This window comes from Aplidium turbinatum, chromosome 3, assembly GCF_918807975.1.
Source record: "Aplidium turbinatum chromosome 3, kaAplTurb1.1, whole genome shotgun sequence".
NCBI lineage: Eukaryota > Metazoa > Chordata > Ascidiacea > Aplousobranchia > Polyclinidae > Aplidium > Aplidium turbinatum.
This window is the reverse complement of record NC_137474.1, coordinates 32,461,957-32,476,286: the sequence shown is the minus strand read 5'-3', so window position 1 is coordinate 32,476,286 and position 14,330 is coordinate 32,461,957. Positions and strand designations below refer to the sequence as shown.

At 36.1% G+C, this 14,330-nt stretch overlaps 1 protein-coding gene across 1 annotated transcript in view; it reads left to right on the top strand.

The window, feature by feature from the left end:
• The window catches only part of LOC145766718 (transient receptor potential cation channel subfamily A member 1-like), a 47,498-nt gene that overhangs the window by 16,230 nt on the left and 16,938 nt on the right, over positions 1-14,330 (top strand). Inside the window, exons 4-13 of the mRNA XM_082578425.1 lie at positions 4,853-5,018; positions 5,271-5,464; positions 7,543-7,712; positions 7,899-8,042; positions 8,487-8,654; positions 9,548-9,716; positions 10,704-10,817; positions 11,628-11,846; positions 13,019-13,119; positions 13,438-13,570. Coding sequence (XP_082434551.1) covers positions 4,853-5,018; positions 5,271-5,464; positions 7,543-7,712; positions 7,899-8,042; positions 8,487-8,654; positions 9,548-9,716; positions 10,704-10,817; positions 11,628-11,846; positions 13,019-13,119; positions 13,438-13,570 — 1,578 coding nt within the window. The remainder of the gene's footprint in view (positions 1-4,852; positions 5,019-5,270; positions 5,465-7,542; positions 7,713-7,898; positions 8,043-8,486; positions 8,655-9,547; positions 9,717-10,703; positions 10,818-11,627; positions 11,847-13,018; positions 13,120-13,437; positions 13,571-14,330) is intronic.

Here is a 14,330-nt window from a genome sequence, read left to right as displayed (position 1 = left end):
TGCTGAAGTCTTCCACTACTGAGGGTCGATATTAAACAGTTTGAAAACATTTGCTTTATAGTAGAGCAAGACTTAACCTGCTTTTAGCTTGTGAAAAAGGTGCCCAAGACCACAATTTAATTTTCCTATAATGATTAACATCTGTGATTATAACTCAGTATCAGCATGAACAGATATGGAGCTACGGGCTTGGATTTTTCCATCATATGAAATTCAAAAGCCATTGAAATGTATTTTGTGCTTAAAAATCAGTTCGAAGTTTCCCCCGATTCGTATTGAAATATTTTGGAAAGGATGATGAAAAAGAGTTTCTTAAAACAACATAAAGAATGTGGTACACAGTTACAGAAAAATGTGAATGAGCAATATCTAGCAAGGATTTTTGAACAAAAAGTGCTAGTTTCAAGTTTTTGTTTGAATTAAAGGAGAGCACATACGAAGAACAAACGAGTGTGTGGACATAAATCCATTGTCGAATGTTTGTGGCCACTCAGTAGACATTAACGACGACTAAGTGAAGGTGAACCCACATTTAAAGTGCACCCAGACTACTGCTAGGCAGCGGCGTTACAAAATATCAACACAAAAGTTGTTTGATGTTGATTTGCAAACTAATTTGTGGCGAGGACAAACGCATTAATACAAGTCATGTAAGCTGGTACCAGGGTGGGCAAGAAGGTTCAGTTCACAAATCAGCAATTGTGTGTTTTTGTCAAAGTTTTCTGTAAACATGAATGCTATTCCCTAATTTTATTCAGGCAAGGCCTACAGTTGACTATATTACAAGTAGTTGATCTTGGTAACAAAGCAAAATGTTTCAAGGATTTTGAAAAGGTTTCAAAGCAACTAGTGGTAGATTATTTGAAGTAGAACCTTCAACACGAATGGGTGATCGCTTTCACTTTCCAAGCGAAGACAATGCGTTCGAAAATGAAATTCAACTCAAAAGGATTGATAAACCTACCAAACCTTCAAAGTTGAAAAGTTGGTCGAAGTCTGCCAAGGCAGCGACAACGAGGTAGGCCTGTTGACGCACAGGCAATAACAACGTCGTAGTTTGACAACGTTGACTATTAACAAACGTAATAAAGGTTTTTGAAACGAAAATGATTATCTTTGAAGTAATTTATCTTGTTTCGACTTGTTGTTTAGTATCGAAACAAGTTTCTAATAGCCTACCGAAAAATGTCGTTTAGTTCTGTTTCGAAATTCAAGATAATTGCTTTCCTTGTACAACTTACGAGGCAAGAACGAGGCTATCGACAACGTCAAAACATAGAAAGTATCCTAAAATTTAAAAGTGTGCGATTTTGTGCCACGTGCTTTTGAGAAATACTTAATTATTCAGAGTTGTGAGTTGCCTACTCAAAACAAAACTGTTTAATTTTTCTTTTTTTAGAAACCCATTTTTCTTTTGACGCAAAGTGCCTTTTGTTTTATTTCGAATTAGGTAGGCTATGCTAGTAAATAGTTTCGTTTCATTTTGACGTGTCTATCTTAAAATAAGGTTTTTTTGCTTTGTTTCGGCATAAAAGGAGTTTCGAAAACCCTTAAATTGTGAGCCCATTTGCCTAGGTACATTTTGGGAAAGCGAGGTTTATCAAGCCACAGCAATTCGAATAGCAGCACTGTGTATTACTTTGGCGAAGAAGAAGACGCCACACCTTTTCTGTACGACAACAAGGAATACGATGCTTGCACATGGCGGGATTTATATGATGACCATAAGGAAATTTTATCTGTGGGTGATATTATAACTTGGTTGTTTCCGTAACAAATGCTTATTTTATGCTCTTGGAAGTAGCCTAATTTATACCTAGAGCAGTGATTTGGCCTACTGAAAAACATTAGCCTATGCAGGAATTTCGATAGTGAGGTTACATCTCACGTGATCTGTTTGTTACGGGAGTACTTGAACTTGTTATTCCTCTCTGTTTGAGAGTTGTGCTGTTTAGTTCATAAGTATAGCTTGCAGTTTCAGAGTGGCCAAGTTGAATTTTGAAATCAATGTTTTTAAATGCAGTTCAAGTTGTTACCGTAGTATTTTTTTCTGATGGAAACGCAGCAGCGTTGCACAGAAAAAAATTAATTTCATTTTTTGCATCACTTAATTATTCTGTATGCTTAAATAAAGTAATGCTAAATCAGTTCGAATGAGTTAGTTTTATATATAAACATTGTTCTGAAAAATGAAAATGAAATGCCGCTTCTGAAAATAACTGCATTAGGTCTCTAGTTGTAAATATTTAGTAAAATACATATAATATTCTTCGTCTCACCTATCCAGGCATCAACTGCTTTATATGGGTATGTGGGCCAAGTTTATCTTCTGTATGAATTATGGATTAATCGTTTCTGTCTTGTCCTTGAATTGTTGCAAATGGTTTCTCTCTGTTTACCAGACACAATCGTATCAATATTTACATTAAATTGTTATTCCTTCTAATTTACTTTTTGTGAATTGAAGTTGCTAACTTGCTTTTGCTGAACCGCTATTCCTTTTATGACACAAATTTCACGTTTTGTTTTTTTAGTAAATTTGCAACGCAAAAATATAGAAGTCTAAATTTCAAAAATCCTAAGCTACTGCCCAGTGAGGTTTGCAAATCAAATAATTTTTGAAGTATTGACAAAACGAACGGTAGCTACAAACGATTTTTGATTGTGCATTCAGCTGCACCTGATTTATTTGGCTTGTCAACGTAGCCTATACGTGGTTATAATTGCTTTAAATTACATTTTTTAAGACCAGCCTAAACAAAGGAAGTCTGCTGTCAGTTTATATTTGCCTCCAATTCAGCTTGCATGTAGGCTTAGTTGTCTACATTTTACTATTTAAAAGTAAAAATACTTTTACAATAACAGTTGATTTTATTTTCATTAATATACTGGTCGACACTCAGCAAATACCGTAGGCTACAATAAGCGGATACCAACTATGGCTCCCGCTGTTGTTTCACATCCACTAGAAAGGTGAATTGTAACAATGTAATGTCTGTAAGTGGAAAGGAGCGTTTTTTCTGGCAGCCAGCACAAGGTTGAGTACCCGAAACATAAGTCTATAGCTGTCAATTTTTGCTACAATCGTCTGCCTAGACACCAATGTCACGTCATATGCAATACATGTCAACATTTGCAAAAAAAACATTTAAAAGCTCAAATAGCAAAGCATGTCTAACTATCAACTCAACAATACTGTAACTTTTCAACATTTAATAGAACTCTTACATATCGGTGGGGTGGCACAAGGCGTTCTCTTGGAAATGATGCGATCCTGGTTAGACTCTTGGATTTAGCTGGTTCTTGAAAAAACATAACTCACCTTTACCCAGGGTGCAATAAATTGAGTTGGCGTAATTAGAGAAGAAAAATTGGCCCCCTACCCCTACTCTCATTAATGCCAAAGGGTCGGTACAATGAGAATCTTATCTTCTCATCTCGAGTGCTTGAATTCAAGCATGAAAATCATCTTCAAATATACATACAACAAATTTATATCAGGCACTGTGTGTGCATGGCCAGGACTGTAGAGAAGATAACCTGGGTCTGGTACCAATGACCTAGACAGCCACTTTATCTGATTCAGATCTTTACCAGATCGGGTACGGATCTGATTAAATCTTTACCAGATCTGGGCCACATAAATTGGCTGTCTGGGGAGATTTTCGGGCCCCAATTTAAGAAACTTTTAAGAAATGCGCACAATTGTATATTTAAAGAATGCGAGGTTGTTTCTGGGCCCCTTGGATAGGTTAATCATCATCATGGGGGGATCCTAAAGTACCCTTCTGGACTCCCTCTTTTCAACGCTACTGTACATAGCGCTATGTGTTTGAAAGCGCTAATGTGTTTGCATAGCGCTACTGTTTTTGAAAGAGCAAGTTAACTGTGATATAATTGAAGCTTTTGTTTAATTGATTGTTGAAGATGATGTTTACATACAACATTCGTCTTTTTCAAAACTCAAATATCCCAAAACATTCAAATCCGGTTTTACAGACAAGAATAAACTTCTTTTGCATCACAACTCTAGTACATGTGTGTAGATTATTGTGAGCATCGGCATTTCTTGTCTAATGATTATAACTTTATCAAGGGTATGTTAACTTTCCTTTCAAGGTTCTTCGGTGTTGTGATGGTATTTGGTAGCCTACTTTTGTGCTGACGTCGTGCGAGAGTCGTAGTGATGATGTTAATAGTTGCTTTATAATGATCGTTGTTGGCAGGTTGTTGAAACAAACTTCAATCGGGAAAAACTTTGTAACCGCCCAGGTTGACAGTCAAGCCAAAAAGAGCAGCTAGTTTCAACACCTTTGTTTATATTTTAGGCTATTAAATCCTTCATCACTGTAAAAGCGTTTGTTACAGCAGTCTTAATGTGTATTCAAATAGAAACAAAGCTTTCCATTTTTAGTATGTAACTTTTAAGTTACTGAGCTTTCTTCCTATACTTACGTTACTTTCAGTCGTTCAGTTGCATCTTAAATCTGTGAATCCTCATATATTTTATAATTTTCTGTGCCACTGAAAAACTAAAACAGCAGTTAAAAAACACTACTTTGTTCGTTGTTACTTCTTAGAACAAGGGTTATCAAAAACTGTACATACGGACGTCATACTTCACTGTTTATATCCCATACGGTGCTTTAGTATGTTATCTCAGCATTATTTATTTATTTTTTTATGTGTTAACGTTAATTAACACTTAAATTTGTGTGTTTTTATACAATAAGCACTTTGACTAGAAAACTGCAGTGTTTGTTAGTGCTTCTTGCCTATATGTATTTGACTTGTGATATTGAAAGCCAAATAAACAATTTTTCTCGAATAAATGATGTTATTGTACTTTCAGCTCGCAAAACAAGGAAACGTCAAGCAACTAGCGGCCTTGTGTAATGCGAATCCTGATCGCTTGCTGGCGCTAGATAGGAAGGGTGCCAATATATTGCACCATGCTGCCATCCACAGCCAAATCGAAGTCATGGATTTTGTCATTAGTTCTCCTGGTGGTGCTACATGTAAGTGCAATGTGAATACAATTTTATGGCTCGAAAAATTGTCATTTTTTGCTGTGTTGGAATGTATCGTAAAAGCAGAATGCGATGTAAGTTATAATAGGCTAATAATTAGTTTTCAAAATTCAGTGTGTTAAATTTGAACAAAATTAATTCAAGGAACAGAAAAGGAAACGAAGAATAATTTAAAACACGTTTGCAATAAAGCTTTCTCAAAAATGATCTCTTTCGTTTCCAATACTATTCTTTTCTCAGTGCTTTCTGAAAGAGATGATTTTGAAGCAACCCCCTTACACTGGGCTGTTGAGCGTGATCTGCCCAAAAGTGTTGGGTTTTTGCTGGACAAAGGATCAGACCCCATGCTAGGAAACAGCTCTGGTCATGGTGCGTTGCACTCGGCTGTACAACACAACTCTCTTGAGGCTTTGAAAGTTCTATTGCAACACAAGGTGAAATCTGACTTAAAATCTTTAGAAGGTCATGTTTGAACCACAGCAATTTATATACACAGTCCCTGACAACATGCGAACTGGAGGCCTGACTGAAGGCCGATGTAGCCTTTAATTTTGAACTCTAAGATAAATTCACTTTATATCCTTTTGAAATGATAGTTTTGAGAATCCAAGTTGCCAAAGTGTAATCATTAAATCTCAAATCACTGTAAAACTTCTAAAATTACGTTAAAAAAATTACAATTTTTATCCAATTACCGGTGTTGCCAGAGGCGTTTTGGATTTCCAGCACAAGTGCCAAAATCTAGTATGTTATTGAATGGTAACAGTAGTAGAAAAGTAACTCAAAATCTAACAAAATATACACAAAAAGTATACTGTATTTATTGACTAGTATTCAAACTATCAACTTATAGCCCTACTAGCGATTTCGGCTATTCACAGATCGGCCTTCAATCAAATTTTTAGCTGCATGTTGTCATGGCCTGTGTATAAAGGTCGCCATGCTTTGAAATGGGCAACCAAATGCATGATTATTACATTATTGCTTTAAATCTCCTTTAAATGCTGCTGAAATATTGATGCCATCCATCAAAAACAAGCTATCATAAAATTTTCTGTGCCATATTAACATAATTTTAACTTCCGAGTGCTAATGTTTCGGGTTCATCTCAACAATTTTATGTTTGATAAAAGTAGGCCACTGTATCATTTGTAAAGTGTTCTACATTTTATATATTTTTTTGATATTTTAAGACGCGTACTACATGCGACTACTACTTATAACGGCATAGACTTTGCTACGTTTAATAAGGATAAATGTTGCCTGACCTTATGCAATGGAGCACTTTAATTATACGCTGAGGAATAATATAATTTTCTAAGAATACGCCAATAACATAGAGCAGGGGTGTCAAACTCAAATGCACCCCAGGCCAAAATTAAAAAATCAGCTCAAGTCGCCGGCCAGACTAGTTCAATATTTATTGCAAAATATATTTCAAGGAACTTCCGGCTGCAACAATAGGTGGTTTTGCCAGCGATTTTGAGCATATTATAGGTTGCGCATTTACCGAAACATATTAATTAAAGTTTAAAAAAAATAAACTCAGGTCAAGTCATATTTAAAGTCGAGGTAGGGCTATTAAATAAAGAAAAATATCAGTTGTATTCCTTGCTTATGGCTTTCAGTACAGCCTTTTCAGAGCAGCGAAGGAAAACAATATTTAAACTAAAACCGAAAAACACAAACATGCCTCTAAAAAGCAAGGAAAAACCTACACGAAAGTTTACTTTGCGCATGTGTAACGCATAGCCTACTACTTTAACCCCGATACTTGGCTTCTCATTTTGAATGCAAGTTTATTAATGTTTGGGGTCAAGCTTTCAGCTGAAGAAATCCTCATGATTAAAGACATGTGTTTATCAGTAAGGCGACTCCTGTGTGAATTGCTGTTTATTTTCTTCAAAAATCGCCAGATTTCTTGATTTTGGCAATAAATTCGTCAATATGGCCTACCCAGAATGTCCTTTGATGAAGCATATTGAGGACTTTGGCTCGTGCAAATATACACTGTACAGTACTTATAAACCAAACATTTCTTAAGTTTTATTCACGTATAACTTCATTATTGTTTATTTTAGTTATGTACCGGTAAGTTTATTATTGATTAAAACTTGAAGTTGTTTGTGATACAGCATATCTGCGGGCCAGATTTAAAAGGAATTTAATACCATTCTGAGGGCCAAAAAATGTTGCATGACGGGAGTTTGACATATATACAGTAACATAAAACTAAGTTATAAAATAAAGAATTGAAGGTATAGCAGTCGGTTTGTGGTGAATTAGCATATTAAGTTTAACATTCAGTTATTTTTGATGGAAATTGCTGACAAATTAGTCTGAAGTGCGTGTAAAATTACTACGCTACATTTACCCGATAAATCATAACAGCAAATATTTCCTGGCACATATGCGTAAAACACCATTTTGTTTCGTAAAACACCATACGGTTTCCTTTCTATAGATCAACAATGAAGTTTTCAATTTTATTAAATCAACCAAATTTTGACAGGTTGACAAAAATTCAAAAGGAAACGCCGGAGTTACACCTCTTCATGTTGCAGCAATGTTGGATCATGCGGATGCCTTTCAAATCCTCCTGGATGCAGGAGCAAAGCCATGTTTGCCATGTTCTCAAGGATACAGGCCTCTTCACAGAGCAGCCATATCTGGATCCAAAAAGTAAAAAAGCGTTAAACTACAGCGTCAAAATAAAGGAATTACTTTGACTAAATAGTCATCTGAGACTGTCGAAGGCCGGTTCAGGCAAGGCAATTGAAAAAAAAAAGATTCGTTTTGCTATAAAACTTCAGAAGGGTAGATTGTTATCTGTTGTTCTAAGTGTTTAAACTGTTCTTTTCTTGTCAGTGTGATGCGGGTCATGTTGGAACATGGTGAAAAATACGGCTACACCAGAGAACAGCTGCTATCTTTTGGAGACAAAGAACAGAGCAGTCCCTTGCACAGTGCGGTGACTGGGGGAAACATTGGAGCAATTAAACTGTGTTTGGAGTAAGATCTTTATTTCGTTGGTTTTGTGGTGTAGCTAAAGACATCTTATTTTATTGAAGATGTTTGTGGATAAAACTGTATCGTCAGAGTTTTTGCATTATCTGTAGGCTAGTAATTGCGCCACACTGCGTTTTCAATGCAGCTTTGATATTTAAAGTTTTATAACCATGCGCTATTTCTACTATTTTTCAAAGTAAATAAGCTTACTGCTGCTATTCTGCTTAAAACCTTGGGATGTTGGGAGAGTAACACCCATATTTGGAGTTTTTGATTGGTAATGAGCCCTCTTTCCGCAGCTAGTATTTATTGCATTTTTTGTTTGTTTGCGTGTAGCGCTGTGTGCAGTGCCCTAAAGGAAGATTCAGTTTTAAGTGTCCTGCATAGGTTCTTTGATGTCATTCAAAGTAACTAACTGTGCACCACCTTGTCTCGCTTTGTTTTCAGATACGGAGCTAGACTTGACGTCAAACAGGCCGACGATTCTACTCCGATGCACATGGTCTGCGGACAGGGAAGCATAGAGATTGTCAAACTTATGTTTGAACTCACGCCAGTTCAAGCACAGGCCTGTCTTCACATGCTTGACAAACGAGATCATACTCCATTGCACAAGTAGGTTGGATAGTGCTTGAGAAATACTGGTTTACGAATTACCTAATGACGTGGCAAAACTAAAAGCACTGCCGTGTAGCCTACTTCTAACTCGATCAGCGTAGCCTACGTATTGCCTACCGGTAATAATACAAAATATATTAGGCTTGAGTGTGCTCATTTAAGTTGGTTTAAATGGGCCTACACTGGTTTTATTTTTTTTTTCAATGTGTTGCGACCGTGCCAAATTTTAACTGATTATCCTGTTTCGGTATCAAGCACTATATAACCTTCGCGTTTTGTCGCTTTTCCTTTTTTTATTTCTCTGTTAAGTTTGAAATATGTTGTTTTTGTTTTGATCGTCAGAAATAAAAACAAGCTGCATAATTGAATTCTGTCTGATGTGTACATTTGTGTATGAGTTATTTTGTATCATATGAATTTTCTTAAAACAAGCCTTAGTAAAGATATTTGTGACAATACGTAGGCCGTACAATTTTTCGTCTATAGCCTAGTCTATAGGCTACGGTGGATATGCGTGAAGTGATGCATGAGGGACTCGTTTTTTAGACAAAAGAGACTTTTATTGTATTAAGTTTTTCGAAGAATCCTTTTTAGTTTAATGACAATGTCACATTTGATGCTAGACAGAGTGAGAAGTTATCTACAGTATACACTAAATGCAGTTGTTATTTTCTAATAACTTCTACATCCTGTTTCACCCTTGCTTGGGATCATCAGATGTCCTTAGATTCTATTTGAATAAGGATCTTCTGATGATCCCAAGTAAGGGTGAAACAGGCTATAGAGGTTTTTGGAGAATAATAACTGAATTTGATGTAATTTATTCTGCTTGACTTTTTGCTTGGCATTGGCTACTTTTGTAACATTAATCAATGTTTCGCGTTGTTTAGAGCAGCCATGTTCAACCATCCGACGATTATAAACTATTTGGTTGGAAAAGGCGCCAATTTAGAAATATTGGACACTGACCAACGGACCCCACTTCTTTTAGCTGCCACTCGAGAATGTTGGGCAAGTGTACGGGCCCTGATAAAACTTGGAGCCAGCTGTTTGGTTAAAGTACGAACGTTTTGCCATTGACTTGTGTTGATTTTCTTGATATTATTTGTATTGTACTGTAGTAGGCTCTGCAATTGATTGATTTTCACTATTAGCAGCATGATCGTTGGTTACTTCACAATGTAGATATTCACGGCCTGTTTTAGCCTGATGTTGCGAGTTCGCTTTGGTAATAAAGAATTTCGCTAGCTTTCGGAACGCAGTTTCCTGGTCATGTGCTATTCGTCATAGCACCATAGCAAATGACCAGGGAACTGTGTTCCGACAGCTAGTGCAATCCGCTATTACTACGGTACAGTGAACTCGCAGCATCAAGCTAAAACAGGACGTGAAGATCTACATTGTGAAGTAGTAGTCTATCTTTAAACTAAGTTTTCTACCTTTTCAATTTTCAAACTTAGTTGAAATTGTTTAATGATAGGCAATATGCACTACGATAAGTGAAGGTTTTGCTGCAAACGTTTGGTCAATTATTGTTTTGTTTGAGTAAAAAATATTTAATTTGAAGTAATTTCTGGAGCCGGATTAGGAGTTTTTTCTAACAGATTAAAAGTAAAACTAAGTTGAAAACAATTAAAAGAATTATTGACGCTTTTCAGTTTTACGAAATCATGCATGAAATAAATTTAGTTTGAAATTGGCAATTCAGTGTAACAATTTTCAGTTTTATTACATTAATTTATTGACTACAGACGCTAAAATCTTATTAAAAGTAACGTTTGAAAATATAAGTTGGTTGGTTTGAGTCTTTATCTTCGGACTGATACGTTTTTCAATGTAAAACGTTTATTCCTTTTTTCTAAATTTATAATAGTGCTTTTCCAAATTTAAAATGATACATTTAGTGTTTCATGGAGTTCAATAGGTCGGCGACCACTTGGCTGTAGGCCTACCCCACTCTATAAAGTTGGTCTTGGAGGCTTTACAGATTGGCTGCAAATGAAAATACAACCCGACACCTCTGTTTGAACCGCATTATGCTTTTAGGACAAAGACGAACGCAACATGATGCACATTATTGTGTTAAAAGGAGGAGATATTTGCAACATCTCCTCGAAGACCACCGAAGACATAAAAGCAATGTGCGATAGTCTATATTCTGTAAGATAGATTATGTTCCACGTACAGTATAGTAGGCTATTTTGTACTGTATAGCCTACAGTGTAGATCTAGTATGTCTTATGTCTATAATCAAGCTAACCGACTTAAACGGGTAGCAATGTGTATTTGCGATCGATGTGGAGATACCTAAGAAAAATACATCATGTTGGCAGTTAATCTACTCAAGTAAAACGGACGTACGACCAAAAAATTGTGGCCATGTTTATTTTACATCGCACTCCACCGGTCAAATAGCAAATGTAGTTTGGACTCGAAGTAACTGTCCAGACTTGGCATCTAATCAGTGTTTTTATTGTTAAATAAGTCTTATTGTAGTGAAATTCTCAGGTCAATTGTTAAATCTACTGCATATACCTAACGCGATTTCATGTCCATAATCCATATGTTTATTCTCATATTTATATTTGTTTACCTAAAACTTAAACACAGTTTAAAGTATGCCGGCATACGACTGTAGATCGTCTTCTTACGCTAACCAATATAAACTCAACTAGTTCTTGTTTGGTAGAATGTACCAGTGCAATAGAAATTCTAAGTTCTATTATAAGATTCTAAGATTATAATTCTAAGATTCTAAGATAAGATTATTCTAAGATTCTATTATAGAATCTTGTCATTCCTAGAGCACGCCGTTTCTTGTTTCCTTCTTGCACTGCCTACTTTGCTCTATACTCCACATCAGTAATCAATTTACTTTTATTCACATTTGCAGTACCATTTATAAGTATAGAGTTTGTGGTTAAGGTAATTTTAATAAAAAACCAATACAATTGAAACAATTTTATCCAGGGTAATGACAAGATTCATTCTTTGATAAGTAAGCCGGACGCATTCGGCTGCGCACCACTACACTACGCATGCCAGGAGGGAAACCTAGCCAGTTTGAAAACGTTAATGCGGCTTGGTGTGAATGCTCGGTTGAAATCTTGGAAAAACCAGTCCGCGTTGCACTTCGCTTCAATGTATGGAAGGTTCAATGCCTGTTCACGCCTGTTGGATAGCGTCCAGGTAAATATTGGAGTTACTTATCTCGGGGATATTCAATTTAGCGAATCAGTGCTGTTGTGATGTGGGCGCTGTTTTACGCTACTTGAAAGCTTGTATTCTATTGTCATGTTTATCTTTCCCATCATGCAATTCCAGTGAAACTGTTGAAACCTTTTTTTTTTGAAATTTTTTTTTTTTTTTTTTTTTGAAATTAATTTCACCAAAATTGTTTTTCTTCCTTGCACTGCATAGGCCACTCGAGTAATAAACACTGTTTGACCGGAAACGTGTGAGACTAACTTAATCTTTTTTTTCCGCTGATCGAATGTCATTTAGCTCAAAGTTTTACGCTGTTGCTACCATTATTTTTGTTCAATGGTTTCTATAATGCAAAATTATATGCTCTTTCCCATCTGCAATATTTTTACATTGTCCACTTAATCACTTCATTGCAAAAGAAGAAGCTGGAATGGCAGCCTTGCTGAAAGCTATTGATAAAAGCCATGGGGACTTAAATAATAAAAATGAGACGGGATAGAATGGAAGGCAGATTTTGGAGTGGAAGACGGAAAATGTCAAAGATGGAAAATGTCAAAGATGGAAAAGAATGAAAGATTTTAATGATGGGATGGTAATGAGATAGAAGAAAATCTTAGGATGGAAGATGGAAAAAACGTTTTTGATTCCATTCTATAAGCTGCCTATATAAACAAGCCATTCGACTGCCGATAAACACATGTTTTTGAAAAAGTCTTGATGGCTAGTGTGGAGGCTACACCGGCATGGTTAGCGAAACACAATGCTCGCTGTTCTATTGTGAGTAGTCAGGTAGTGCTAACGCCAGGAAGATCGCTCCTTTTTAACAATTTTAAACGCATATAAAGTAGATTTAGCCAAGAGTTCCAAGTCAAAATTACGTTGATCTTCCGGTCTTTACTGCAGGTTCGCACCATTGACAAAGCCTTGTATAAAAGTTGCTATGATAAAAGTTAAACATTTATATGATATCTAATTGTCGGAAGCTAATGAAACTGCCTTGACCCAGGTCCAGAATTCTCAATTCAAAAATAATTAACAGTCAAGAACTTTTAAACGGAACTATCACAAAAATCATTCTTTGGATAGTCTACTCTTGTCGTTATCATAGTAACCGGTACTGTATTAAAATCTAAGGTTTTTTTTCTTTAATCAAGGGCCCAAACATTATCAACGAAAAAGACGAAGATGGGATGACCCCTCTCCATTACGCTTCCATGAATGGACACGTCAAAGTTGTCGTGTTATTGATGAACAGGTTTGTGATTTCGTAATAGATGATAGCTTCATGCAACGTTTCCATTCCAACTTAATCAAGCATATACGTTTATAATGTTGATCTGTTTTTGATGGTTGCGGTTTTATGGCTATCTATATAACTTTTGCATACTGCATCCAATTTTTCATAATTGCTTTGTTTTTGTTGAGTAAACTACTACTGTAGACCTACAGTAAGAGCCTATTATTTTGTACTCAACTAAAACAAAAGTGTTTGTCCCCCTAGAACGCTTCCATTTTTTCCATATTATGGTCTTGTGTAAATAAGCTCGTTTAGTTTTGTTTTTGTTTTTTTTAGGGGAGCTCTTGTGCATCGTAACGCAAAAGGTGAAACCCCACTACACGTCGCAGCGTTAAACGGATACACCAAGACGATTCGAACACTCATAGAGATGCACTGCCAGCTTATCGACCAAGTTGAAGAAAATGAGGTAGTAGGCTACTTTTGTGCATGATACAATTCTATTCTAAGCTATAGCTTTTACTCAAAACTTTCCAGGATTGGTTTGGCTATTAATCTTTATCCTCGGACTGCCAAAGCCTTGAGAGGTTATTCCTGGTAGTTTCGCATAGACTACTTGTAAAAGCTTTTGACGCAAAACCTGTTACCGAGATTGACAGAGTGAAGCTTCCGATTGTTAAAATGTTGTTGCTGTGGAATTATTCCACCGCTGAATGGAGAGCAGTCCTTAGAATGTGTTGCTCAAGTGCACACCTTCAGAATCGAACCAGCACCGCTTGATCCTGAAGCCTCATCGTTCACGAAGTCATGCTCTCACCAACTGAACTATCGGGGTGATTGATTGGGCTGGCTTTATTTTGCGTTCATTTGACATGTTCAATAAGTTAGTCATTAAAAGCTGCGATAGGTTATATTAATGCATCTTATATAACTTAGATAACTTATATAAATGCATCATATTTAATTTACTGAATGAAAGATAAAGTTGAGTCAATGACGTATATAGACTATAGAGGTTTGTAGTCAATCTGAATACAAAGAATCCAATGATCACACTTTTTATACAATTATCATATTTTTACTTAAATAATAAGCGGAATGAAGCTGTACACGTTGCGTTTTGGAGATAGGTTTGTCGCCGTTAAACCCATGTTGGTTGCATTTTTAATCATAACTTGTCCACTTTCGTTCCAATTTAATGCAAGAAAAAGTTCAGATGAGGCGAATTT